This window comes from Lepus europaeus, chromosome 20 (genome assembly GCF_033115175.1).
Source record: "Lepus europaeus isolate LE1 chromosome 20, mLepTim1.pri, whole genome shotgun sequence".
Classification (NCBI taxonomy): domain Eukaryota; kingdom Metazoa; phylum Chordata; class Mammalia; order Lagomorpha; family Leporidae; genus Lepus; species Lepus europaeus.
The window spans coordinates 49,417,359-49,445,177 of record NC_084846.1 but is presented as its reverse complement, the minus strand read 5'-3'; the positions used below and the strand labels follow the sequence as shown (position 1 = coordinate 49,445,177).

Sequence of the window (27,819 nt, the reverse complement as noted above, 5' to 3'; positions counted from 1 at the left end):
AGTGGCTGGTACTCCAACTGGCACTCTGATATGGGATACAGGTGTTGCAAATAGTGACTTAATCTACTGTGCCACACGCCCTCCCCTCTGTCTCTTTTCTAGTCTCTGATATCATCTCTAATCATAGTTAGTTCAAGAATCATAAATAAGCCCAGATCATGTGTTTGAGGCAAGGTATCTTTTCATTTCTAACAACAGATTGAAGCATAGTCCCAGCCATCTGGCACTTTCTTTGCCACCGCTTACCCAGTGCTACAGGCTCACAAATATAGGCAGTTAAATCAGTCAGTGGCTATTACTGGACAATTGGCCACAGACAACGTGCCTCAGGAAGAGTCCTTCTCATGAACAAAGGACAATGTGTTGTTACTTTAGGTTCTTAAATTTAACTAGAATATATTTGGTTAAGGTAAAACAGTTATTTTAAACATACATGATTCAGAGATCACAGCAGTGCTTTTTACGGATTAAAATAGTCAAAACAGCATGTAATTTCAGGGTTACTAAGATCTGCAGAGAATTAACATACCCAGCTGGATGTAAAAAATGACACATAATGTAACACCCAATGTGTTTTTCCAACAAAATTGGTTTCTTCCACATTCTATGGGCTTTGATTGTTTATTTTGTTTTGAGAGAAAGATAAAGTATGAGTTTAGAAAAGTATTCTACTCCCCTTCCCAAAGCAGAAGATACATTTTGGCCTTTACGAAGAATTGTGCTGCATCTTTAAAGATATGAAGGGAAGTTTCCTTAGACTCTGTCAGATTGTGGAAGCAATAGAGAATAGTGGTTAAGCTTCTGGTCCCAGAGTTAGACTATGTAAGTTCTTTGCAGTTCTGTGTTCCCCACCTGTTAACTGGAAATTGAATTAGTACCTACTTCATAAGGAAAAATTTAAATCAGAGATAAGGACATTAGTACAATGACTGGCAGATCAGTGCTCCTTCGATGTGAACTGGTATCTGTGGTAATAGAAATAGGTACACTATTAGAACCATAGGACTGGTGAGAGATGAAGTTTATGAAACTGGAATCTCTAACAGCTCATGTAATTGACTTATTAGTATGTATCAGGGCTCATGTTCTTAACCACCTTATTTCCACCCTCATGGGTGAACTATAAATTATTCAGTGTCTTCAGAGAATTCCTAACATCAGCTCACCTGCAAAGCAAGTAGGGGAAAGGAAAGCAGAAAAGCCTTTCTGGACTCTGAGTGTAGGTTCTATAATTTTAACAATGCTTTTGGGAATCACATGTGTTCACCATTATGTCACTTTGGCAGTTGAAACCATAGCAGTTATTTCTGGAAGGCTAAAGGAAAGTGTACTAGGTTCTCAAAATGGACTCCCTAGAAATGTTTGTGAAATACCACACCTCTGAAAATTAGCATTCAGGTTACAAGAACCACCCCACAAACTCAAGTTTCCTTCGCATCTGTGTCCTACATCATAGGGCGAAGCTAACTGCTTCCTCCCACCCATCCTGAGCCCTCTCTGCTCCCCACTCAGCTGTTGTGAAAAACAAGCTGACCCACAGTGAAGGCCCTGGGAGCTCAAACAGAACTTTTGAGACGCTTCCCTGTCACTCCCTGTTTTCAGCAGATGGACTGTGCTAAACACCCTTGCTCCTGGTGACCAGTCACCTCTGTCGGCAGCAAACTGCTCTCTTCCATAAACCTACACTGTGCTAAACCCCTCCTCACTCCAGGCTTTACCACTCACCCCAGGGAAGTTCTATTTCATCACCTTACTGTTTGTGGGAATGAAATAAAAATTCTTAACACAGCCCTCCAGATTTTCTGGAGATGTTTGTAATGGAGATACCCATTGGTGACAGGTCAGCAATCTTGAAAGTGTTCCTCAGTTCCTTTCAGACTCTCTCCCAAAGTAGCTCTTACAAACCAGTTTGCTTTCCTCGGGCACTGGCATTCAAGGTAATTTTAATAAATGTAGCCTAATTTATTGCTGTTCTGCTCGTAATACTACTGAGATAATTTTGTACATCTTTGTGTTACAAATTCAAAGGATTTTCAGCTCTGTTGTGGGCTCACTTGCCTGAGAAAATACGTTCTCAATTCTGAGTCATTATAAAAGTAACTTTTTAAGCTGTGACTTATGAAAGATTGGCACCTACCTGTATTTTTCTTGACTCCTGAGTGTTTATGTTTCTTATCATAATCAAGAGCAGTGTGAGACTCAGGATTCTTCTGGCATGAGAATCCTTTTCATAACTTTGGAGTATCTTTCTGAGTTAGGAGGATGTTCTCAGATAAATACCCCTAAGTCATTACTGTCTTTCTAGTTATCATTTATATTGGTGCAAGTGCTCTTTCCTGAAAAAGGTTTACTAGTGCAGAAGATCCCAGACCTAGGTCTCCTTCGAATTTTGACACTTTACAACTGGAGCATCTGGTGCAATGATCTCATGTTTCAGAGGAGTAAGTTGAAATCCAGTAAGGTTAAATGGTTTGCTTAAGGTCACATGTTTGGGTAAAGGCAAAAGTGCCCTTTTTACTAAGTTTTACAAATTAATTTTCAATATGATGTAGAAGTAACCATATATATCCTTTTAATTACTTTCTTTGCCCCTAAAAACTTGAGAATTCTTAAAAAGAATTAGCCTCAGAATTGATTGTACATTAATCAGCTTTTCTCTTACTGATCTGAATACATTTTCCTTTGAGAAATTCCAGATCACTTATATAGAATTTGTTACTCCATTGAGGCTTTGTAATTTTTTTAGGAATCAATTGAGTTTATTTTTTTATTTTAAAAATTCATTTACTTGAGAGGTGGTGAGAGAGAGAGAGACAGACACGACTTTCATCTACTGTTACCACACAAATGGCCACAATTTGGGCTAGAGGTCAAATCTGGAGCAGAGGACTCAGTAATCTAGGTCTCCCATGTAGGTGACAGGGCCCCAACTCTTTGAGCCATCACCATGAGGCATTATAATTTTCAAAATTTGTTAAGCTGTATGAACTTTAAATTCTCCTCTCATGATTCTTTTTGGACACTATGTGGTTTCTGATTTTAAATCACTCTTAACATTATCAAATCTCTATTTTATTGAGGAGACCTTTCTTCCTCAAGTGCAGGTCATGACTTATTACACTCTCATAACACACAAAAGAATTCTGGTGCAAGGCGGGCGTTTAGCCTAGCAGCTAAGATGCCTGCATTCCATGTCCCTGACTCCTCTCCCCTCCTGGTAGTGCACATCCTCGCAGGAAGCTGGGTTCCTGAACCCACTTGGGAGACCTGCGTTTGGCCCAGCCCCTGCCTTTGGCCCAGCCCAATCCTGGTCATTGCAGACAGCAAGTGTTTGGGGAGTGAACCAGCAGATGGGAGCTCTCTGTTTCCTGAGTATCAGTTATACTCAGATTTTAATTAATCAAATATTAAGGTGAAAAGAATTCTTTTAATTATTTGTTAGCCAGAAAATGTGTATTATGGAAGTATATGAATTTATTACACCTAACCAAACTTACAGTTCAAAATAAGGAGCAACCATAGATAGTGTTTAAACCCCTCACTTCACTTGTGATACCTGTTCTCCACACATTTAATATGCTGAGTTCCTATATTCATTGAGTCTTAAGAATCCTGTTAGAACTGCCTCCCATATTTTGCATCCAGTTGATTTAATTATTTCTTAAAATACTGTGCTGTAATGGCCAAAAAGTGGAGACAACCCAAACCATCAACAGATAAATGAACAAAATGTGGTATATACATTCAAGGAGTGTTATTCAGCCTTAAATAGGAATAAAGTTCCAATACCTGCTACAAAATACCTGCAGCAAGTGTGGGTAATACTATCACTCATGTGCTTGCTGAGCAGGATTTAATTGGCTTCCCTTCATAATTTCTGTACTCAGTGTCTGTACTCGCTTTCATCTGTTTGGTGAAAATTCACACTTGTTTATGCAGCAGCTATAATTTCTTTTTTTGTAGGATTGGGCTGGGCCAAAGGCAGGAGCTGGGCCAAACGCAGGTCTCCCAAGTGGGTTCAGGAACCCAACTTCCTGATTCCTCACCGTGCCTGCGAGGGTGTGCACTACCAGGAGGGGAGAGGAGTCAGGGGACTGAAAACATTGTATGAGATAAGCCAGACACTAAAGGACAAATAATGCATGATTCTCTTTATTAAAGGCAAATGGATAGATACAAAAAGTATAATAAGTGATACCAAGGTCTTGGGAAAGGAGGAATGAATGGTGACTATTGCTTCATTGGCACAGTGTGTGGGACAATGGGGAGCTCCAGAGATGGATAGTGGTCATGGTCACACAACATGCTGCGTTCGCTTATGCCACTGATTTATATCCTTAATAATAGTTAAGATGATAAATTCCATGTTTTGTATATTTTGCCACAATAAGAAAAAATACTGTCCTGAGTTAGCCTTGAGGTGAAATAATAGCACCCTCATTTGCCCTCCGAGTGTGCACCAAGATGGGACCCAGCCTCCTGCCATTCTGAATGGCCCCTTCATTCTCCATGCTAGGGTGGAGAAAACACAGCTGTATTTACTTTTCCAGTCCCATCTTCTATTTTGAAATATAACCTTTTTGCAAATGAGAGCCAAGGTCAAGTGACACAGCTTTCTGCTCACCTCTTCAGTTTGCCAGACATTGTTTTTCTAGTGGAATTCTCGGGTAGATGCAGCAAGTGTGGGTAATACTATCACTCATATGCTCTCTGAGCAGAATTTAATTGGCCTCCCTTCATAATTTCTGCACTCAGTTTGGTATGATGTATTTCCTTTCACTTTCATGTTTGTGAAAATTCACACTTGTTTATGCAGCAGCTATAGTATCACCAAGTTGTGTGGACTGTTCCACACATCACATTCAAATTACAAAGAAAATAAGGCTTTCTCCTCCAATATTTTCCTGTTTCTTGAAGCATTATTTGTCTCCTAAGATTACAGGGATGTTTATATGCAGGGTGAAAGTGAGATCCTACTGATAATTGCCTCTAAGTTCTGGCTATGGACATGACAATTCTAAATACATACTCAGAATGGTATATTTATGTTTTTGCAAACTAATGGTGGAAACCTTGAAAAAACAAACTTTTAGGTCCAAACTAAAGGCAGCAAAACAGATTAGCATTTTGTCCTTAAACAGCCCTAAGTAATTACATTCACTATGGTTTGTTGGTTTTTAAAATTCATTTCTTTGCTCATTAAAATTTGTTCATTAAAATGTTTGTGTTTTAAAATACATATAATAGTTAGGTTATGAGACTATCAAATGTTCATTCTATCAATATACATACCAAAGTAAAAGCAATGTAGCTATTAATATTTTTAGATTTAATAATTTATATGCATCTCACTATATCTTACATATTTGTTGTCAATCAGTATCATGTAAGTGATATCTATTTATCTCATTATCTAAGAACAAATTGGTAAAATGTATTTATATTTCCTTTTGAGCTTTAAAAATAGACTATCCATTTCCTTTCCTATTGCATATGAAGACAATTGAGGTATGTTATTGTTTTACAATATGAAAAGCATTCATTTGGCTGAAATTAAAAATTAACATGCTATGGAGATGTCAAAGACCATTTTTCATTTTTCCCTTGAAATTATCTGGGAAAAATATAATCTTGTTGCTTGACATTATAAAGAAGTTCAATAGATATTTGAAATAAATAAGTAAAATCTAGTGTGACTGATACGGAATATCAAGTTCTGACCTGTGGTACACGCAATAAGCTTGATGAATTGGTGCACAAACGTAAGCTGTTTTGTAACCTTGGCCATGATCAGGTACTTCGGTTTCCTAAATGCAGTTATGTGTTACAGCCAGCTTGGTAGATTTAACCCAGTAATAACATGCTTAGTTGAACTGTTACTTTAAACTCTGTTTCTCTAGTGGCACAGTCTGTATTTTAGAACCTTTCTTCTCCATCCCAGATAACAGTTGTACATATGGAAATTGCTAAACTTAAGCTCTAAAAAAAAAGTAACCTTTAATATTTCCATTAATAATAACCTCTACTAGAAGGCTTTAAGTAGTTCAGCTGACTTAAACTCAGCAAGAAAATTATAATTTCTAAATAAAGTCAATAAATTTTTTTTTAATTTTTTCATTTTTATTTGAAAGGCAGAGAGAAGAAGAGAAGGAGGGAGAAGGAAAGAAAGAATAGGAAAGGGGAAAGGAGAGGGGAGGGGAGGGAAAGATGGGGGGAGGGGAGGAGGGGAGGGGAGGGAAAAGAGATATTCCATCCACTGGTTCACTCCCCAAATGCTCTCAACAGCCAGTACTGAGTCCTAAGCCAGGAGCTCAGAACCCAGTCTCCCACATTGGTGGCAGGGAGCCAGGTATTTGAGTAATCATCTGCTGCCTTCCAGGGTAAACATTAGCAGGAGGCTGGATCAGAAGCAGAGCCAGAAATCAGGCCCTGGCAATCTGATATGAGATGTGGGCATCCCAACCAGCAACTTAACCATTGTACCCAACCTAGTGAACCTTTTCTGGTGTGAAATTATGCTATAGTGTATATAAAATTGAAATATGACTGCTTCCAGGTTGGATTACCTTGTTATTATAAGTTGCTTATATGGGTTGCATTGACATTGTTATAGTCTAGATAAGGAATACATGCTTGTTTTATATTTCATAGAGCATGGGAGGGGGAGCATTGAATTGTCAGTCATGTGGTCCAAAGTCTAAACTTCTGCTAGTTAGGAGTGGTGTGACCATAGTTAGTTACCAAACTCCAAGCCTTGGAGTTTGCTGAGTGATTGGTGTAAGAGGAGCATCTTTTTTTTATTTATAACACAAATCCCTTTCAACCATGCCCCTGTTTATGCTAATAAGATGATTCCTGGTAGGGTCCTTTAGTAATATCAGGAAATTAGGACTGTTTGCCAGAGGAACCAACCATCTGATTAGAGGCTTGGGACTTTCACCTCACCACTGGACTGACTTCTGGAGAAAGGAGAGGGGCTTGAGACTGAGTTAATTACTATTGGACAAGGACTTTATATCCACCTGATGAAAATCCATGAAAACCTCTGAATAAAGTAGTTTGGAGAGTTTCTGGGTGGGGAACATGTGCGATGCTGGGAGGGTGGTACTCCCAGAGCATGGCCCCTCTGTTATTTGCCCCCCCACCCCCCACTTTATAGTGAGTTGGTCAAAAGTGCAAGAGTCTTGGACTTCTATTGATGTATACAGTTGGGGGCCCTCTCAAAGCAATTCAGACTTCTCAACCATGTAACCCAGTCTACCTCCTTTGGGAGGAGTAAGTAGTAGGATTTCAGAGTTGCATGCAGAAAAGAATCTCGCTTTATGGATATCACAGAATAGAAAAGAGGTGTTTCCCTCTAACAGAGGTCAAGAGGGAGTGGGTAAGTGGAATTTCCTCTCATCTACTTTCCTATCCTTAGCTCTCATCACTGAGGCTTTCCTGCCCCTCCAATGCTTATGTAGATTTGCAGCCCTGTTGCTGGTGCTGGACTCTTGTCCCCAGGCATAGGCTACACAGCAGCTCTCCACACTGTCCCACAAATTAGAAAGAAACACTGGCTCCTGAGAAGGACTGTAAAATCAGTTAAGGGGAGCTGGAGGGGCTGGCACTGTGGCACAGCAGGTTAAGCCTCTGTCTGTGTTGCCAGCATTCCATACGGGCAGCAGTTCAAGTCCCAGCTGCTCTAGTTCTGGTCCAGCTTCCTGCTAATGTTCCTGGGAAAGCAGCAGAGGATGGCTCAAGTGCTTGGGCCCCTGAACCTATGTGGTGGACCTGGAAGAGAGGCTCCTGGCTCCTGGCTCCTGGCTTCTAGCTTCTGGCTTTGGACCAGCCTAGCTGTGGCCATTATAGCCATTTGGGGAGTGAACCAGCACATGGAAGATCTCTGTCTGTGGCTTTCCTCTCTGTCTCCCTGAAACTCTGACTTTCAAATAAATAAATAAATAAATAAATATTTAAAACAAAAGGTGGCAGGGGGTGTAGATGAAGCCAGCTGCTTCCCCTCACTCAATGAGAAAGGGTCTGTTGAAAAACATTCACTGAGCCATTTCATCAACACGTGGCATGACCTCATTGAACTGCCTTTGGGAGACATATTTGTGAAGTTGTTCATTTGCTGAGTCAAAGAACAAACTATCTGCTTCTACAGAAAATAAATGGAGCTGGGGTCTCAAACCAATTCAAGTTATATCTGCATGTAATATCATCCATACCTCTTATGTAGGTGATAATGGGAAAAACAGACTTGGTAAAATTGTGTTAGAAAAACAAACAATGTGGAAATCAAGGCCCAACATAATTCCTCACTTATTCTGAATGAGCTTCAATATAATGTTTATGAAGAAATTTAGCTTTTTTAGTCATTTAGTAAACATGTATTGATTGCCACTTGTCAGCCATACATTGTTCTGGTTGCTAGAGGTGAAAGCTATGGCCCCAGGTTTGAGATATTGTTTTGTGGGGGTAAAAGAGGACATTCTAGTATAGTGCAATAAGTTCTGTGAGAGAGATGTGCACAGGTTGTCAGGGGAACATGCAAACAAGCATTTGCCCCAGGTTAGTTGGGGAAGTCACTTGAAAAACCCAAAGAGCCAATTGAAATAGGTAAGATGAAGGGAATATAAGAGAAAGATGTTCTAGTTAGGGATAATGGCTCAGAGCAGGAGAGCCTGGCTTGTTTGGATAATAGCAGAAAGCAGAATGTGGATTTAGGAAAGTGTTTGAGGCATATTGGTAAAAGAAATCTGAGGGGTAAGCAAGGCCACGTTGTTACTTGTATACTATCATAAGGAGTTTGGTTTTTTTCTTCAAAGGTACTGAGGAGTTTTAAGGGAGAAAGAGAATGTTTTAGGTTTCACTTGTATTGAGGAGACCATAGTATAAGAGGGTACGGCCATATGCTGGAAACTCTGGTAGCATTCAAGGCAGAAAACTATACTGGCCCAAATGACAGTGGACTCAAAGAGTGGGGGAAGATATTGAAAGCAAAAATCCACAAAGCTCAATGATCTACTACGTGAAGGGAGTGAGAAGGAGAGAAAAGTCAAGGATAATGCAGGGTTCTATGTTGGGCACCCATGAAGATGGTGCATTCATGTCCACTGATATAGAAAATATTGGAGGAGCATTAAGATTGGGGTGGGGCTGAAGGTGGGGAGGAGATAGGCAGCAGCTCTAGAACATGTTTGAGTAGAAGATGGCCTGTGGGATAGGCAGAAGGAAGTGTATGATAGGAGTGAGCATGTGGGTCAGCAGCTCTGCATGGAAATCTGATATTGAGATCAAGGGGACACACAAATCTACATGGTGTTCTACTTTTGTAGGGCAGCAGGCACCATGGATATGGGAAGTTCATCCAAAGAAGTGTGTTGTGATTAAGAAGAATAAGGGAGCAGAAATAAAACCCTGAAGAACACCATAATTTCAGAAACAGGCGAAAGAATTGCCAGTTAGACAAAAAGAAGGCATCACTAAGATGGGCACAAAGGCCACAAGTTAAAAGCCTAAAGAGATGTCACTGGCTTAAAGGGCTGCAAAGAGGTCATACAGCATTAGCACTTGTAGATGTCCCTGTGACTTAGCAAGAGGTGATTACTAGTAACCTTTGTGAGTGGAGAGGCAGAGAGGGAAGGCAGATGGCAGTGGGTGAGGGGTGAATGGCAGACAGCAAGTGTCAGCCACTGTCTTAACCTGGCTGCAACAAAAGTAGAAAGACAGTGTGGGAACTAAGGAGGTGATATGCCAGTGGGCAGCATGCACTAAAGGGGATTTTTAAAATTGAGTAATTGCTAACAGGAAAGATTAGCAATCTAGAGACATCTCCTAGTTGATAAAGCCATGTCCTTGAAGGGGGAGGGGCATGTGGACAGGATGAGTCTGCAGTTCAGTGAGCAGTTGGCTTTGGGCTGGGGATGGGAACAGGTACAGATGAAGGTTGGGGGCGCAGTAGAGAGAGCAGACCCTCACCTGAGGGTTCCTTTTTTGTCTATGAAGTAGGAGGCTGCCCACTATGTGGGGGAAGGGGTGATGGACTAGGGGAGAGAAGAGGTAGGTGACATACATGCTGTGAAGAGGGGACAGCCTATAGGGACTTAAATTTAGAGACCCTGAATTTCTAGAAACAGACTTTAAAACTGGTAGTTTTTTTTTTTTTTTAATTTATGGGGCAGCATTTTTAGTTTCAAACCCTATATTAAAAAAACAAACCTTGTACCCAACAGGATCCCACTCTGAACACATCAGTCTTTGCCTGGTTCCTTTCCCTAAAATGCTTTTCTGTGCTCTTCCCACTGCACCCCCACACTGGCCAGCCAGTGCCCAAGCTTTTCTGGCTGGGCACTGACAAGCTGCTTTTCCAAGAATACATGGAGCAGACACTGCAGCAGCAAGTGACAGCATGCTCACTTCCCCTTCCTCACTGGTATGCATTCAGCTAGCGATCTGAAAAGAGGAAGTTGGAGAACTCTTAAGGATGAGAGAAGGAGGAAGCACGAGCAGGTGAAAGCAATGAAGGAAAAAGAAGAGAAAAGGGAACAAATACTGAAAGAATGTCATGAGACTGAATGTAAACCAAAATGATGTCAATGACTGGAAATGGAAAATATCCACTTTCTAACCCGTCCCCTTCATTTTCCATTCAAATACATCATCCTTGAGCTAGGAACTCTCACTTCAGGGGAAACCAGTGCACAGGCCACAGGGAAAACACAGGTCTTCTGCCACTCAGCTTCTCTCACCTTGCTGATCTGTGTTGATGGCAAAGTGCTCTGAGTGATCGTTTGTTTCTTTAGGCTGCTAGAGTATCTGAGAAACAAGGGGATCAGATTCAGTGCCACTCAAACTTATTTAAGTAGCATCTGCCACATGCAGAGACCATTCTGGGTACTGGGGATTTGGAGAAAAATAGTGAACACTTTTGTTTTGCAATATAATTCTCCCAAATGAAAGGAGTCTATTGCTTAATATTTAACATTGCTCCAAGATGTCAGTCCTCTGGTTTTAAACAGCGAGCAAGACATTGGCAACCAGCATTTTAGAAAAAAATAGAAAGCTTGTGGTGGCTTGTATCACCTTCTCCTAACCTCTGTCCCCTGATGCTTCTAATTCAGATTTGCCCCTCCAGCTCACCCCACCATCAAGAAGCTGATGTAATGCAAGCAGATACCAGCCAAAGCCAGAACAGAATGGATAGTTATCTGGGGAGATAAAGTGACAGTGCTGCTTGTTCAGGCTATTGTTCAAAGAGTATGTCTTTTATTTATAGACATTAGAATTTAAAGGCATAGACAGAGCTTGATATCACCTCTTCTTTCTATAACTCATCTCCCAGAAATATGCCTGGGATAGCTACCTTCTTTGCATGTAAATTGAACATGTTACATGTGTGTTTTATTCCTTCTTTCCTGTCCTTTCAGTAGGTTCTGCTGCTGATTTAGTTAAGACTAGTTTCTAAATTTTATATTTAGAAATATTCTGCTTTTATAGGATACTGTTTTCTTTATCTATTTGAAAGAATGAGTTGCAGGAAAAAATCAGGAGTTTAATTTTCATATTAACAAAGTATTCACAGTTTAGTTGAGTATGCTTAAGTTGATGAGGTCTCCAATTGTTAGCAAGTTTATAAAGTTTTGGCACCTCCTGATAGATCTCACGGTGGTGATGGGGCTTTCGTGCCAGGAAAAATGTAGTTGTCTGTTCTTAAATCTCAATTTCCTTGCTTTCAAACACCAAAGTGAGGTTCACAAGGATGCCACCACCCTTCTGTTGCTCTGGGGAAGTGACTCCATTTTACTAAGCCTTTGCTGAAGTGTTATACGCCTTGTAGTCTTGGAATGTGTTTCTTCCTTAGCTCTTAGAAGATTTCACAGATCGAAACTCATGAATCTTTACAGTCCTCGGAAAGAAAGGGAGAATAGTGCCCATAAACCTCATGAGGTGATTTAAAAAGGAAGATAATGGAATGTATAGAACTCAGAGTAAATCTAGCCAGTACATTTTTTTAACAGGATAACTAATAAGAAATAATTTTACACAAGCATGAAAACAGCTCATTGTAAACTTTGTCATAGTGATGTAGATAAGGAAAGTTTATTTTCTCTTTTAGATTAAAAAAAAAATCCTCACATGGTATACTTGTATCTAAACCATGTAGGAACAAGTGCTATTTATTAAAGCTAGATTAAATATAAGAAACTTAGAAACATCACAGCAGCACTTCTGTGAACAGTCACAAAAATAACGAATATGCTTTATGAATATAATATTTGAAGTAATTTTCTAAAATTTGGCTATTAACCAGTAGGTTAAGTGATTCTTTTCTTCTTGCTCCATTGTGGTTAACATACTAATTCTTACTGTTAAAGACCCATTTTATTATGCAAATGAAAAAAATCGCAAGACTTGGTGTCTGAGAGAAGGCTGCTTTGTGCACCTGTTTCAGCCCTCAACCTCCAGCTCTGCTTCCATTGGCTGCCAGGGTAGAGCCTCAGTGATCAGGTTTAGCGGGTGTGGGGACCTTGAATTTTGACTTGCATTTTCTTTGTGACTTACTCTTGTTTTGGCTTATAATTTGTCCTCTTCCCGCTCTCAGCATGCCGACAGCAGCTGCACCATGGCACTCACTCTGCTGCCAAGAGGGTAGGCAGTCTCCTTGGAGGCTATAACATTGCACTTTGGCCAACTGTTAAGAGATGCTGGAGTACTATAGCACAGCTGAAATTCAGCCCATTCCTGGAGGCTTTCGCTGGAACACTTTGTCCATGGTCATTTTAAGCTAAATTAATTTTTTAAAACCTAATTATGGGACATTTTTAAATTTATGCAAAGGCAGAAAGAATACCTTATTGCATTCCTGCCTACCTTCCTATGTCTCTGTTTCAGTGCTGATCAACTCATAGACAATCGTGTTTCACGGCCTATGGTGTTTTTCTCATGGTTTTATTCAGCTTTTTGATAGAGTCATTTCCAGGGGAATGTATACTTTAAATTACAGTTACTTTTCCATCTCTCTATAGTCTGTCTGTAAAATACATTGCCTTAATGATTTTATCAGAACTTTCTTCATAAAGGCAAAAAGTATCAGAATTTTTTTCCTTCTAAATTAAGCCCATTTGTTATTTTAATAATTGTCCTATTTTATAATATTGTTCCATAAAATTTCTAGACTTTATTTATTCAGTCATTCTATACAAAGTATGTCTGAAACATACAGATTCTAAGAATAGAATTAAAGGTCCCTGGACTTGGTTTTCTGTCTCATCACTGACACTCCCTGTAACCTGAAACAATGTCCTTAGCCTTTCTGTGTCTCAGTGTCCTCTTGTCCTTAACATAGGCCACCTAACAAGACTCTTGCAAATGAATGAATACATTTAAGTGACTTAAATAGAGCCTGATTCAAAGTAGCTGGTCAGTATATGTTAATTTGCCATCTCTGTCATTGTAGTCATCACTATCATCGCCTTTTGTCCCCCGACACTCATTTTACAGAATAGAAAGCTGAGGCAAAGATGGCTGAAGCAGCCCTCCTAGGTCAGATAGCAGTTATATCAGGAGGACTTGAGCAAGAAACCACATGTCTCAAATCCTTTGTGGTACTGGCTATACTTTGACGAAGTCTTGTCCTCCAGGATTAATGCTCTGACAGGTAAGAATGATTTACGAAAGACAGGAAAGATGATTAATAAAAACATGAACAAAGGAACAAATACTTCTGCTAGAAAGCTAAGCCTTAGACAAGTTCTGTGTTTAGTAAGCAAAGTGTTGAGGGCCAGGGCTATGGTATAGTGGGTAAAAGCCACAGCCTAGTGTGCCAGCATCCAATATGGGCACCTGTTTGAGTCCTGGCTGCTCCACCTCCTATCTAGCTCCCTGCTAATAATGTGCCTGGGAAAGCCTCGGAGGGGGGCCTGAATGCTTGGGCCCGTGCACCCACATGGTAGACCCGGAAGAAGCTCCTGGTTCCTGGCTTTGGACCAGCCCCAGCTCTGGCTGTTGCAGTCATTTGGGGAATGAACCAGCGGATGGAAGATCTTTCTCTGTCTCTCTCTCTCTCTGTAACTCTGCCTTTCAAATAAAAAATAAAAAGGAAAGCAAAGTGCTATGGGCAGTACAGCTCTTTAGTGGAGAAGGTGAGATTTCAGGAATGCTTTTGTTTAAGAAGAGGGATGCTTTGGCTAATGAAACAAGATTATATGCACTAGCGAAAAAGAGAAGAAGGTTCAGGTAGGGGATGAGACTAGCAATAGATCAAGGGAACATTTGTACTTGACATTAAGCGAAAAGGCAGGTAGTAAAATTAGGAGAGAGATGAGTAAGATTATATGAGCCACCAAGGAATGCCAGACCTAAGGAGATGATGGTTTTTTTTTTTTAATTTTCTTCAAAACCAAGTGAGATTTGACATTCCTAAAGTTTTTATTAATTCACTACTTTAACTGGTGCTAAGCACTGTACTGTTCACTTAACAACATTACCATTTGGTCCTTAGAAAAATTCTATAAAACAGGTTCCATTATTGATCCCATAATACAGCTGAGGACACTGAGGCCCAGAGAAGTTAAATAACCCAAGTCCATTTGCTTATTAATAAATAGGAGACCTGGGATTTGCCCCTAAGAAGTCTGGCTCTACAATCAGTGCTCTTAACCACTTTGCAGTGCTGTTCCTGGGTAGTAAAGGCCTGGTGCATGTGTAATCTTGAGGTCTTATGGTGCATATAAATATTGCCTTCTTTTGAGTTTTTCTATACAAGCCATTGCATAGAAAAACCCTTTTAAAAGGCTGTAGTAGTAACCTCATTGCTCACTAGAGCCTGTGCTCTCGCCAACCCTAGGATACAGAGCCCTGTAAGTCCCAGTTAGGTTTCAGGAGACAGGATGTGTCCACTGGACATAAGGATCATTATTGTAAGCTCTGCCATACAGGGTGTGATTGCATTCATTTTAGTTGCAGTCTTAAGATAATACTTGTCTGTTAGTTTAAAATTCAATTATACGACAACTCTGGATAACCATGTGCATGGCAAGTTTATTAATCTGAGATCATTCATTCAACAAATATGTCTGGAGGACACTTGTTCTAAGAGTTGGGGTTGCTTTGTAAAAAGAATGGACTTTTGTCTACAGATTTTCCGTGGAGTTTTTCGTTTCCTTACGAGCTTTCTTCTCAGTCTTATTAGCCACCAGAATTTCTCCCAACTTAAAAAGAGAAACAGAAATCAAAAGAAACGTCTCTTGACACCACATCCTTACAATTCCTGGCCCACATCCTCTTTCCCACCTACAGCCTAACACCTAGAAAACATTGTCTGCTCTCAGGATTATTTCTGCTTTCTCCATCAGATCTCATCCATCTCCAGACTCAAATCATCCTTGCCTTTTCACAGCTCTGCTTTGTGTCCCTGAGACCCTGTGCACATCTAGAACTGATCTCTCGATCTTCCTCTCAGACCTCCTCCTCCCACACTCTTTCTCCACCCTGTGAATAGTGGCTCCGTCCTTCCGATTGCTCAGACCCAGAACTGTGGCTTCCTCCTTGAACAGACTTGTTCTTATCTGCTGCCATCCATCACATGAGCAAATCCTGTTGGGTTTACCCTCACAGTCTGTCCAAAATTCAGTCCCTTCATTTCACCTTTTCCTTTGCAGTCATCTCATTCCCAGTCTTCTTCCTGCCGCTTCCCTCCCTTCCTGCCCTGTCTGCTGTCAACACAGCAACAGAATGCTTCTTGGAAGACATCACAAAGAATACAAGAATCTTCAAACAGTTCATGGAAAATGCATGCTAAGAGGAAAACTGTATACAGACATCAAATTTTTTTGACTCCCAAATAAACTTACCTTTTAATTTCATTTTCCACAATCTTTCTGATTCTTCTCTGCGGCAGTATTTCTTCAAGACTTTTTCATTTAGGATGCACTCACATGGATTGCTGTCACACTGCCTTTCAAACAAATAAATACATCATTAAAATAAAGAGAATATACATTCCACTTGGGCAGAAATTTTGTTCACTTTCAACCTCTCAACACATATGGATTGAACGCTAGGCACTGCTCTAGGCATTTGGGAAACAGCAGTGAATATGTGTACCTTCTGTTTCTGAGGCCCACTAATCAGAATCTGTTAGATCACGTGTACCATGAAACTAGGTCCCCTGCAGAAGTGGAAAGAAGGACAGAAAGGCAAGGAGTGCAGGTGGAGATGGTGAGGTGCAGTGTCCTCCTTCAGATAAAGCAGCAAGGAAAGATCTCACTGAGAAGTTGGCTTCTGGAAGAAGGAAAGGGAGGATGTCTTGTGTATTTTGGAATAGAAACCCCTAGGCAGAGGGAATAGGAGCAGAGGGTCTGAGGCAGAAGGAGACCTGGGACTGGAGAGCAGTGAGCAAGGGTAGACCAGTGAGGGATAGGGTCAGAGACAGGCCTGCATCTGATTGCAAAAGACCTGGTAGGCCTCACAGAAGCTTGGGTGTTTTGTTCTGCGTGAAAATGGGAGGTGCGGAAGCAGTCATGTTTTGGCTTGTGTTGGCTTGAGTTTGGCTTCAGCCACTTGTCATTGCAAGTCAGTCATTTCAGTCATTCACATTGCTGTGAATGGACTCGAGTGTATTATCCATTCTATTATTGATGGATATGTAGGTAATTTCCAGTTTGGGGTTGTGATGAGGGCACGTGTAAACATCCTTATGCACTAGTTGGTTAACTAGTGTTTGCAAGCATACTGATTTTAAAGAAGTCAAACAACATATATCAATTCTTATTTGTGTAACTTTTGTGACATAAATGTTAGTTCCAGTGAAGTCAGCCAATCAGTCAATACTTGTGGTACACAGGTGAGGTAGTTCTCAAGTCTATGTTAGGGGTAAAGAGTGAAATGTGCAAAATGAGAATTCTAAGAATATACCAACTAGATTAATGGCCCTCAAGGACCCTAGAATCTAATTGAGAATAAGACACTTGCATGTGCAACAGTAACTAGTAAGAACACAGACAGGAAATGCCAAGTTGTACCATAGGCACTGTGCCCCATAAGCAATTGGAATGGGCAAGATGACTTTGGACTCTGATGGTGACAGATTCCTCAAGGAATCTGGACAGTCAGCAGAGAGCATACATGGGATTTGAAAACACGTGCAGGGACTTCAGAGACATTATTAGGACTAGGGAAGTAGCAAGAATGTCAGTTTGTATGTAAGGGGGCTGTGAGGGTCAGTCTGAATGAGAATAGAGTTTCGGAGCAATGTTACAACCTAGAAGACATTTGGATGATGTGTTTCTCAAGTAAAGTCAACAGCTGCACTCAAATCTTGGAACATGTATGTGGGGATACTTTGAAAAGCCCTTGGAAAATGGAATTAAATCCATAGTTTTTCATAACACACATTTTTCATTTACTTTTTGAAGACCCTGTGTATGCATGGATTTCAAAATTTCTCTTCACCAAAATAAACTTATCTTTTAATCCAGTTTTCCATGAACTTTTTGAAGTATGCTTATGTATTTCATATTTCTCACTCAGATCGATAGATTAATGCCACATTTGCCGTATATATGTATTTTTAGACCAGCAAAGAAAACTCATCCAGTGGGACTGTGGCAGGCCCTGAGACGGAAAATAAGGCAGGCCAGACTCTGGAGAGCAGCTCGCTAATGACCGAGCTCCTGAGCGACGTCCCCTTCACCTTGGCCCCACACGTGCTGGCAGTGCAGGGCACCATCAGCGACCTTCCCGAACACTTACTCTCCTATGACGTCAGCGAAAACTTGTCACGGTTTTGGTATGATTTCACTCTTGAAAATTCAGTGCTCTGTGATTCGTAACCTTTATGTCTATTTCCACCTTAGCAGCTTTAAAAACAAAAGTTTTCCTGTTGTATTTAACCTGTTTGATGATCTTCGTCATTTCTCTGTTTCAAGGGCCTCAGAAAAGCAAGGATCATAAAGCAAAGAAAATAGCATTATGTTCATTGCTCTGATTTTTGGTATAAATACACATGTATAAAAATTGAACTTCTTTCCTCCCTCATAATAAATACTAAAAGGAGGCCACCAAGGTTTTATTAAAGTATATTCCTTTAGCCAGTCTCCCAAACTGTAACCCCGTGGTAGAGAACTGTGAAAAAGAACTGTGGCGTTTTTCTGTGTTACCACCAATCTGTAGCCTGAGCTCAGGGTAAATGTGAAGTCTCTTCTCTGGTTTGGAGGAAACTTGGATGCTATCCCTGTTCTTCTTATATAGTGTTTATGAATGAATTTTTTTAAAAAAATAATTACTGGATGGCCTAATTGCATCAGGCTCAATGTAGACATATGGCTGTGGAAATTTAAAACTTTTTCTTCAGCAGCAGCAGCAGTTTGTTAATACAAGAATGCTATCACTCAGAAGGGCCTTTGACCTGGTGGATCAGATGCCCATGTCCTGCATCACAGCATTTGGGTTCAATTCCAAGGTCAGGCCCCTGACTCCAACTTTCTGCCAGTGCAGACCCTGGGAGGCAGCAGTGATCACTCAAATAATTGGATTCCTGCCACCCATATAGGAGATCTGGATTGAGTCCATGACTCCTGCTTTGTCCTGGCCCAGCCCCAGCCCCATTCCCAGCCGCTGTGGGCATTTGGGAATTAAACCAGCAGCTAGAACCCCCACTCCCTGCCCATGCCTCTCTACCTCTGAAATTAAAAAAAAAGAAAAAGAAAAAACAAGAATGCTATAACTGCCATGGATGCTGCCTCTCGAGTGGTCCATTTCTGTTTTCTCACGCCTGTGGCCGTCCTTTTCACCTTCAGAGAATCCTGTGTTCCCACCTCTGTTCTCTGCCTTTTTAAAGCTAGTTCCCAGTGTGCTTGCTGACCGGCTTTCCAAAGAACTTTGCCTGCTTCCTTCTCCATTGGCATTTGCTGTCCTTACCACATATGTTCCCAGTTTATGAAGAGATCCACATTTCCTTTTCAACTTCTCTGCCTTCTAAAGAAAAAACATCTCACGATTATTGCTGATAACATCCTTATTTAGAAATTTGTTGGCCACATTACAGATGGAAATGTTTTACTGCTAGAAAAACTGAAATCAGCTCATTTCCAATTAGAGATTAGAGGAAACACCTAGATACAACTTTTCATTCTTGAATATCCATATTTACTCCGACTAAAGCAGAAGAGAAGTGCCATTGATCAACAAATTGTAAAGGGAAGGAGTAATTGTGATAGAGTTTTCCCGGTGCCATGAAAAATTTAAATCACATTCATTGTGAGCAGTGGCAATATGGTTGGTGAATTCTGTGCCAAATTTTAAGTCTATTTTTTTCACAAAGATGGAGAATCATGCAAAAGTAAACACTGTGCATAAAGGTACATGAATTATTCAAGTTCTGATGTGTTACGCATGTTTGTTTAATAAATGTAGCGTAGTCTGGAAAAAATGCTGTATTATTTAAAAGTTGAACATTTCTATTGACAAAAGTATACTTCATTTACAAATAATATTGCCACATGAGGTCAATAATTAAATTAGATTTTCCATACTTTTCATAAAACATCAACTTAGGAAATATGACTTATTATTACACAGATGTGAACATTTTGTAGGAGTTTTTGTGAAAGCACATGGTTTTCATGTATCTATGTTAAGGTACTCTTTAAATATAAGTATATAGTCAATCTAATATATGTATTAAATTGTTAAAATACTTGCACATTTTATTTATCTTTGTGTCTACCATGTTCTAAATATGCTTGCAAGTACTTTTGTTTGTCTGTAAGAATTGTTATATTTAAATAAATGTGAATTAAATAAATATTTTGATTATTGTCAGATCCAGAAAAAAATGAATTTATTTGCATTATTCATGTCCTAATACAGTTATTAATTCTTTAGGAGGAAAAAACATAAGTACATACTTTGGTGCAGAGAAGAGTATGTAGTTTCCTCTTTATGTAAGTTTTAAGGAATAACATTGAAAATGGAAATCACTTGGCTTGGATTAATAAGACTGGAGAGATTTGCAGACAGTGACATGAATCTTTCTAGCTAGGTTCCTATCATCATGGAATCAGTAGTCATTGTTAATGACTAATTCTTTTTTTTATTTTCATGAATTTTTTTAACTTTTATTTAACAAATATAAAATTCCAAAGTACAGCTTGTGGATTACAGTGGCTTTTTCTCCCCCATAACTTCCCTCCCACCCACAATCCTCCCATCTCCTGCTTCCTCTCCTATTCCATTCATATCAAGATTCATTTTCAATTATCTTTATATACAGAAGATCAATTTAGTATATATTAAGTAAAGGTTTCAACAGTTTGCACCCACACAGAAACACAAAGTGTAAAATACTGTTTGAGTACTAGTTATAGCATTAATTCACATTTAATGACTTATTCTAATAAAAGTATTATGAAATCATTTGTTTTCTTATCCCACATATAGGTCAATATTACTATTTTTAAACTGAAAGAAACATTAGAAATCAACAGTGAACTCCATTTTACCCAAGAGAAAGTCAAAACCTAGAAAGATTAAATGACTTAAATTACCTAGTTAGTGATAAATGTTTACTTTAATAGTTTCAATAATTATAAAGTATTTAGAAAGCTGAGGGCAGGCATTGGGCATAGCATTAAGTCACTACTTGGGACACCTTCATCCCATATCAAAGTGTCTGTTGAGTTCTCTCTTCTCTGCTTCTAATCCAGCTTCCTGCTGATATGCACCCAGAGATAGCAATACTTGTGTCCCTGCCACTCACGTGGGAGAGCTGGATGGGGTTCCAGCTTCCTGCTTCAGTCTTGTCTAGCCCTGGCTGTTGTGGGCATTTGAGGAGTAAACTAGCTGATGGAAGATCTCTGTCTATCTTTGCCTTTCCAGTAAAATTAAAATAAATAAATACACAAGTTTTTTTCTTCGAGTATAGCTCAACTGTAAGATGTAGAGGGGAAAGTTGAGGCATTTGAGGCAGCCATACAGAGTTTGTAATGACTTCCTCACTTACAAGCTGAGGGACTTTGAATCTGTCTCCTAACTTCTGGGGTCCTCGGTTCCCTTGCTTATTAAATGGTAATTATCTACACCCTACAGGGTTACATTAGATGATACTTGGTGTATGTCAAAAGTCTGGCAACCTGAAGCCAGATATACTGTCCATGTTCTGGGTGGACTGTTATAATTCTTATCAAAGCGCAGTAAACACACAGACTCTAGTGTAGTGAAATGCAAAGTACATGTTAACTGAACTGCTTAAGGAGCAAAATCAAAAAATACCCATCGTTGGCCGGCTAATCCTCTGCCTGCGGCGCCGGCACTGCGGGTTCTAGTCCCGGTCGGGGTGCCGGATTCTGTCCCGGTTACTCCTCTTCCAGTCCAGCTCTCTGCTGTGGCCCGGGAAGGCATTGGAGGATGGCCCAGGTGCTTAGGCCCTGCATCTGCATGGGGGACCAGGAGAAGCACCTGGCTCCTGGCTTTGGATCGGCACAGCGTGCTGGCCGTAGTGACCATTTGGGGGGTGAACCAACAGAAGGAAGACCTTTCTCTTTCTCTCTCTCTCAGTGTCTAACTCTGCCTGTCAAAAAAAAAAAAATACCCATTGTCTAGAACTGGAGGTCCTTGTGGGAAATGAAATAAGCCAAACAAAGCTCTGGACGACAAGAATTGCACAATCTCACTCACATATGAAGTCTAATAAAAAAAGGTGATCTGATAGCAGTTAAAAGTATAATTTTGGTTACTAGGGGCTGGGGAGGGAAGGGTATGGGAGAGAGATGGGAAAGTTTTACTAATAGGTTCTTGGTGCCAGTGTCATGGCAGAGTGAATTAAGCATGGTTTGTGATGCTGGCATCTCAAATCAGAGTGCTTGTTTGAGTCCTGGCTGCTCCATTTCTGATCCAGCTTCCTGCTAATGTGCCTAAGAAAAAGGTGGAAGCTGGCCCAAGTTGATGGGCGCCTGCCACCTTCATAGGAGTCCCAGATGGAGCTCTAGGTTCCTAGTTTTGGCATTGCCTTGCCGTTGCACCATTTTGGGAGTGAATCAGCAGATAGAAGATCTCTCTAACTCTCACTCTTTCTCTGCCACTCTGCCTCTCAAATAATAAATAAATAAATCTTTTAAGAAATAGATACTGTGTTACAGCTGGACAAGAGTAAAAATTTTGGATTTCTACTGTAGAGTGATTATAGATAATATACTGTGTATTTCTCTATTTTTAAAAAACTAGAAGATAGGGTTTTGAATGTTTTTGTCATAAAGAAATGTTAAGTGTTTGAAGCTATTAGTGTATTTACCCTAAATGGACATTACACAGTGCATACATATATCAAAATGTCATGTGGTACCCCACACACATGCATAATTTTTATGTGTCTACCAAAAACTTTTTTAAAATAATTTTTAGACAGCCTAAATCCTAATAAACTAGCCATGTTCCAAGGAGGAGACTGTTGTAATTATCATAAGAACACACTAACCACACACAGACAATAGTGCAAATAAATAGCCATCTACTTAATTATAGATTCCTCCATTGCAATATTTTCTTCATATTAAATACATAGCTATGGAAAATGCTCCCACACTACGTCAGTTGACTCTTCTGCCTTTGATAAGAATTCCATAGGGAATTTTTTTCTTATTTTCGAGAATTATGGCCCTTTTTCTAAATATAAGTTATTATTGTAAAATATTATAAGTGTAGAATATAGAAACAACTTGACTCAATTTTGTTTTACCCTAAGATATATTCTGGAAGTTGCCTTTTTTTTGCCAGCTTTTTTTTTTAGAGGCAGTTCTGGCTGCATTATTAGTCCGGTTAATTAAATTTTGATTAACTGAAATTTTAAAATTGTAACTTTACAGTATTAACAAAAGCACAATTCTTGTTTATGGTTCTAGAAACCCACAATATTTGTTAAGTAAGCATTCATTGACACCAACCCTTTTTATTCTTTCTCACAGTAAAATGATAAATTGAAGTAGTATATATGTATACATACATATATACATGTCTTCTAAAATTTCCAGAGACTTCATTATTATCATTCTAAAGGACAGGTGAGTGGTAACAAGGAAGTAATCTCATTCATGTTCTGAAACTAGCACGTCAACCCTTACACCCTTCCTTCCCATGATAACAATTGATCAATAAATGGATACTACCTTCGGCAGTCTACAAAGAATACATTGCTTTCAGAGAATAATGCATGGTCTTATTAATCATACCATTAATAATAACCACATGAAATACAAGTTATTGGATAGGTGGTTGGAAGATGTTATGTCTTTAAAAGCTATTGAGAAATGTGGGGTTGTATATATTAACTTTTGAGGGTTTGTTCCTTTATTACTGAAGGTGTGACCTAAAACTCTCAGAGTAAGTCTGACTCTATTCATATGACAATGGCTTGAAGGATGAAGTACTCTTAGGTTTCAGGAAAATAAGTCTTGATGCCATATGGTTTGGTGGATAGGTATGTATGAGAAAGAGAGGAAGAAAATAATGTATTGATTGATGCATAGGAACTGTATTACATTCAATTTAGCAATATGTGAACCATCTTAAAAATAAGATTTTCAGATATACAATAGTTTCATATTTACAGAAAAATTACAAAGATAGTAGAAGGAGTTCCCATACACCCCTTACCTTCTTTCCCCTCTAATTATTATTTTTGGTTACTAGAGGATGTTTGTCGTAACCATAGAATCTATGTTGTACGTCACAGTTACTGAAACTCCTCCTGTTCAGATTTCATGATTCTCCTTGGTTAACTTTTTTTCTCTTCCAGCATCCTGTCCAGGGTGATATAGCATTTAGTCATCATGTCTTCTTTACTCCTCTTTTTTTTTTCTAATAAAAGATTTTATTTTTGAGAGGTAGAGTTACATAGAGTGAGAGGGAGAGACAGAGAGAGAGGTCTTTCATCCACTGGTTCATTCCCAAAATGGCCACATTGCCTGGAGCTGAGCTGATCTGAATCCAGGAGCCAGGACTTTCTTCCAGGTCTCCCACATGGGTGCAGGGACCCAAGCACTTGGGCTATCTTCTACTGCTTTCCCATGCCATAGCAGAGAGCTGGATTAGAAGAGGAGCAGCCCGGACTAGGAACACGGCCCATATGGGAAGTGGCACCGCAGACTAACCTACTGCACCACAGCGCTAGCCCCTTAAGCTCCTCTTGACTTCAACAGTTTTTCAGACTTTTCTTGTTTTTGATGACATTGATAGTTTTGTGAAGTACTGGTATTTTGTAGAATGTCCCTCAGCTGGGGTTTATCTAATGTTTTCCCATGGTTAGACTTGGTATGGGTTTTTAGAAGAAATTATAAAAGTGAACTTATATCATGCTATAAACATGTACATGCTATAAATATATGCATGCTATAAATATCAGTTGTTGCACATGATAGCTTTGCCCACCTGGCCAACGTGTTGTTTGCCAGGATTCCACCGTAAAGTTATTTCCCTAACCTTTTTATGCTGATCTCTTTAGAATCGAGTCAGAAACCACCACCCATGCTGAAGGAGTAGAGAATTAAACTCCAACTCCTTTAGCAGGGAGTATTACATGAATGTGTCTGTGTGGGATATTTGTCATTTCTCTCCAATGTATTTACGATTTACTTATTTATATTAGTATAAGCTTATGGATACTCATTGTTTTTTCTAAACCTAAGTCAGTGCTGGCCAAGAAACGTAAGTACATTTTTATAAAAGTTAATAAGGAAAATTTAAAACTGTTTTTATGATATAGATGAGTAACATCTGATGTTGGATATGAAAATATACTCCATGTACTCCATGACTTCCTCAGAACTTATCTTCCTATAAATATCAAGGACATTTCTCCTCACTTTGCCATGACAATAAATGTATGTACTGCAAAATGATGTTTAGATTAATGAAGGACCGTAAATATGACGGTGGTTCCAGAGAGTACTGGGGCTGAAAAATTCCTGTTGTCTATTATTTTCACTATACCTTTTCTATATTTGAATGCATGAACTTAACCTACGTTATAATTGCCTACAGTATTCAGTATAGGAACATGTTATGCAGGTTTGTAGTCTAAGGCCAACAACTGATGGCCTGGGCTGCCTAGGATCCATACCTGATAGCCTGGCTGTAGAGTAGGCAAAACCTGGTAGGTGTGTGTAAGCATACCCTGTGGTGTTTCCACAGTGATGGAACTCTCCTGTGCCACTGTTGTTGAAGGGCACCTGACTCTACAATAGACCTTCCCTGTGAGACTGCAGGAATTGCATTCTAAGTAGAGCCCCCTCAGGTATTTGGCCTTTTCCTACCTCACTGACAAGATAGTTGCATCTTACACATAATGTCATTGTTGAACAGAGGGTATGGAACTCAGATTATAGAACCAAGAAAACTTATGATGCAAGGAGCTTTTCCCTATAATAGATGAAAATTTTTTTGTTAACAGCAAAAATATAAAGTTGTAACATCTTAATTTTCTAAAGAAAAATGAGTTTCATTTTCAAACTTTAAGGAGTTTTAAGTAAAAGGAAAGTGACTCTTCTTTTGGAGGGAGAACATGCCCAAGAAACTCTTAATTTTACCACTGATTAAAGAAAGTTCACTGAGTGCCAAGCATAACGTTGGTGTTGTCCAATTTCAGTTGGGAATAAAAAAATCAGTCAACACAAAAAGCATCTTATTCTGTCCTTGGAAGAAACCTGAATATGGTTCTTTGTCAAGAAGTTGCCCACTCCCATCTTTTTTTTTTTTTTTTTTTTTTTTTACAAAGTAAGGAAATAAATTCCTTACAATCAAAGGTAAAGCAAAGGATAATTGCATCCAGAACAGCCCATCAGCAGGCCAACTCTGAACTAGCCCGACAGACAGCTTGTTAGTTCCTGCCCAGGCCAGGAGGGGAGTCAGACAATGGACCATTTCAGAGGTCAGCTCAGGAGACAGGCTCCAATTTAGGATTGCTGCCAGGGATCTCCAATGCAGTGTCTGACATCTGGCTTCTGCAGCTTCCAAGCCACCCCAATATATGGCCACAGGTGTTGGCTCTAACTCTGGGGCACATAGGAGGAAGAGGGTAATGTCCATTTTATTGTATATTTGTGTGATCATGTCTATGGATTTTAAATTTTATTTTTCAGAAGGTGCATAGTTTATCATTTTCTTTTTTTTTTAATTTTTTTTTTTGACAGGCAGAGTGGACAGTGAGAGAGAGAGAGAGAGAAAGAGAAAGGTCTTCCTTTTGCCATCGGTTCACCCTCCAATGGCCGCCCCGGCTGGCGCACCGCGCTGATCCGAAGGCAGGAGCCAGGTGCTTCTCCTGGTCTCCAATGGGGTGCAAGGCCCAAGCACTTGGGCCATCCTCCACTGCACTCCAGGGCCATAGCAGAGAGCTGGCCTGGAAGAGGGGCAACCGGGACAGAATCCGGCCCCCCAATCGAGACTAGAACCCTGTGTGCTGGAGCCGCTAGGCGGAGGATTAGCCTGTTAAGCCACGGCGCCGGCCCAGTTTATCATTTTCTAAAAAATTAATGTGTCTTTATAATGGCTGTGCATATTTGGGAGACTAGCAAAGAAGAATCTTTTGTTTAGAAACAAGGATAAAACAAAGCTGAGCTCTTAGACCTGCAGAGTACACAGGACACTCACATGCCTCTGTGACATCGTTAGCTTAGTTATTTGAATAGATGGATGAAATAAAATGGATACAAGCAGGCAATTGGACCAAGACAAAGCCTAACTACTCTCTCCCTGGAGCCTCCCCCTCATCCTAGCTTTGGGCATTCAGGAGAATTTGCGTTTATCCATATGTATTTTTGAGCTTGGAACAGACTGTATGTAGTCTTCCATCTCACGCTATACCAGCTGTAACCATCAATTAACACAGCTTAAAAACAGGAGCTCTAAACTCTCCTCTTCCCCTTGCAAGAAGCTTGGCTCTGATTTATGAGGAAAATCTGGAAGTTTCTATCTCAGGTAGGTGTTTGCGTTTCCTCACCCTGTAGAAGTAAGCAGTAGTAGAAGAAATAATAATAACAAAGAGAAGGGGAGAACTGGTGAGGACTGTAAAGAACCAGTAGTCCATAGGTTTAAAAAAAAAAAAAAAAAAAAAAACCTTTATGTCTAGACCTCCATAGCTAAGTAAATACCTATGCCTTGTCTTGCTGCTCCCATAATCTAAAGTTAGAAATTGAACTTGATGGAGGAGAAAGATCTTTTCACATGTCGTTTTCCTATTGAATCTCTTCTAAAAGAGAGATATTGTAACCATTTAAGCCAATGTCTTTTCTGCTTATGGAATCAACAATATCACAGAATATTTTTTCTGCTGAATCCTTTATAGATTTTTGACAGGTTTTACTCTGTATTGTCTTCTTACAAGGACAGCAAGTCAATTGAATGTGCTTTTTGAAAGTACAATCCCCAGTCCCCATTTCTCTTAGGAATCTGTGCTCTCATGGATGTTCTGTCAGACTTCTACTTAACACATAATAATCTTGCAACCAGGATTTGTTGAATGAATGAGCAAACCAGTGAAATAATTCACTACATTATTTATGAATGAATTTTCCCAAAAACAAAAGAATGGAATTTCTGAATTTCTTTAGGGTCTCTAGTCTCAGTAAGAGCTGTGTTTGTGCAGCTGAAAATAATGCTTAGTTTACCAAGTCTCTACAAATTGTGCCTTTTTGTCTGTTTTGGGTATTCTCCATGTTTTTTCAGGTTGTATTTTCTTTTGCCCATAATGACTATGTGAGTCTTCGTGATGAGTAAGAGCTGATTCTAGACAATGCAGTATATTTTAGTGTTCTGGATTAACTCATTTGAGGTTTTATCTAGCTG

The 27,819-nt window shown here is 39.7% G+C and overlaps 1 protein-coding gene across 1 annotated transcript in view; it reads left to right on the top strand.

Moving 5' to 3' along the window:
• UMAD1 (UBAP1-MVB12-associated (UMA) domain containing 1) overlaps positions 1-19,746 on the top strand; it is a 204,758-nt gene extending 185,012 nt beyond the window's left edge. The window contains exon 4 of the mRNA XM_062178306.1: positions 17,562-19,746. Coding sequence (XP_062034290.1) covers positions 17,562-17,819 — 258 coding nt within the window. The 3' untranslated portion in view covers positions 17,820-19,746. The remainder of the gene's footprint in view (positions 1-17,561) is intronic.
• The last annotated feature ends 8,073 nt before the right edge of the window (positions 19,747-27,819 follow it).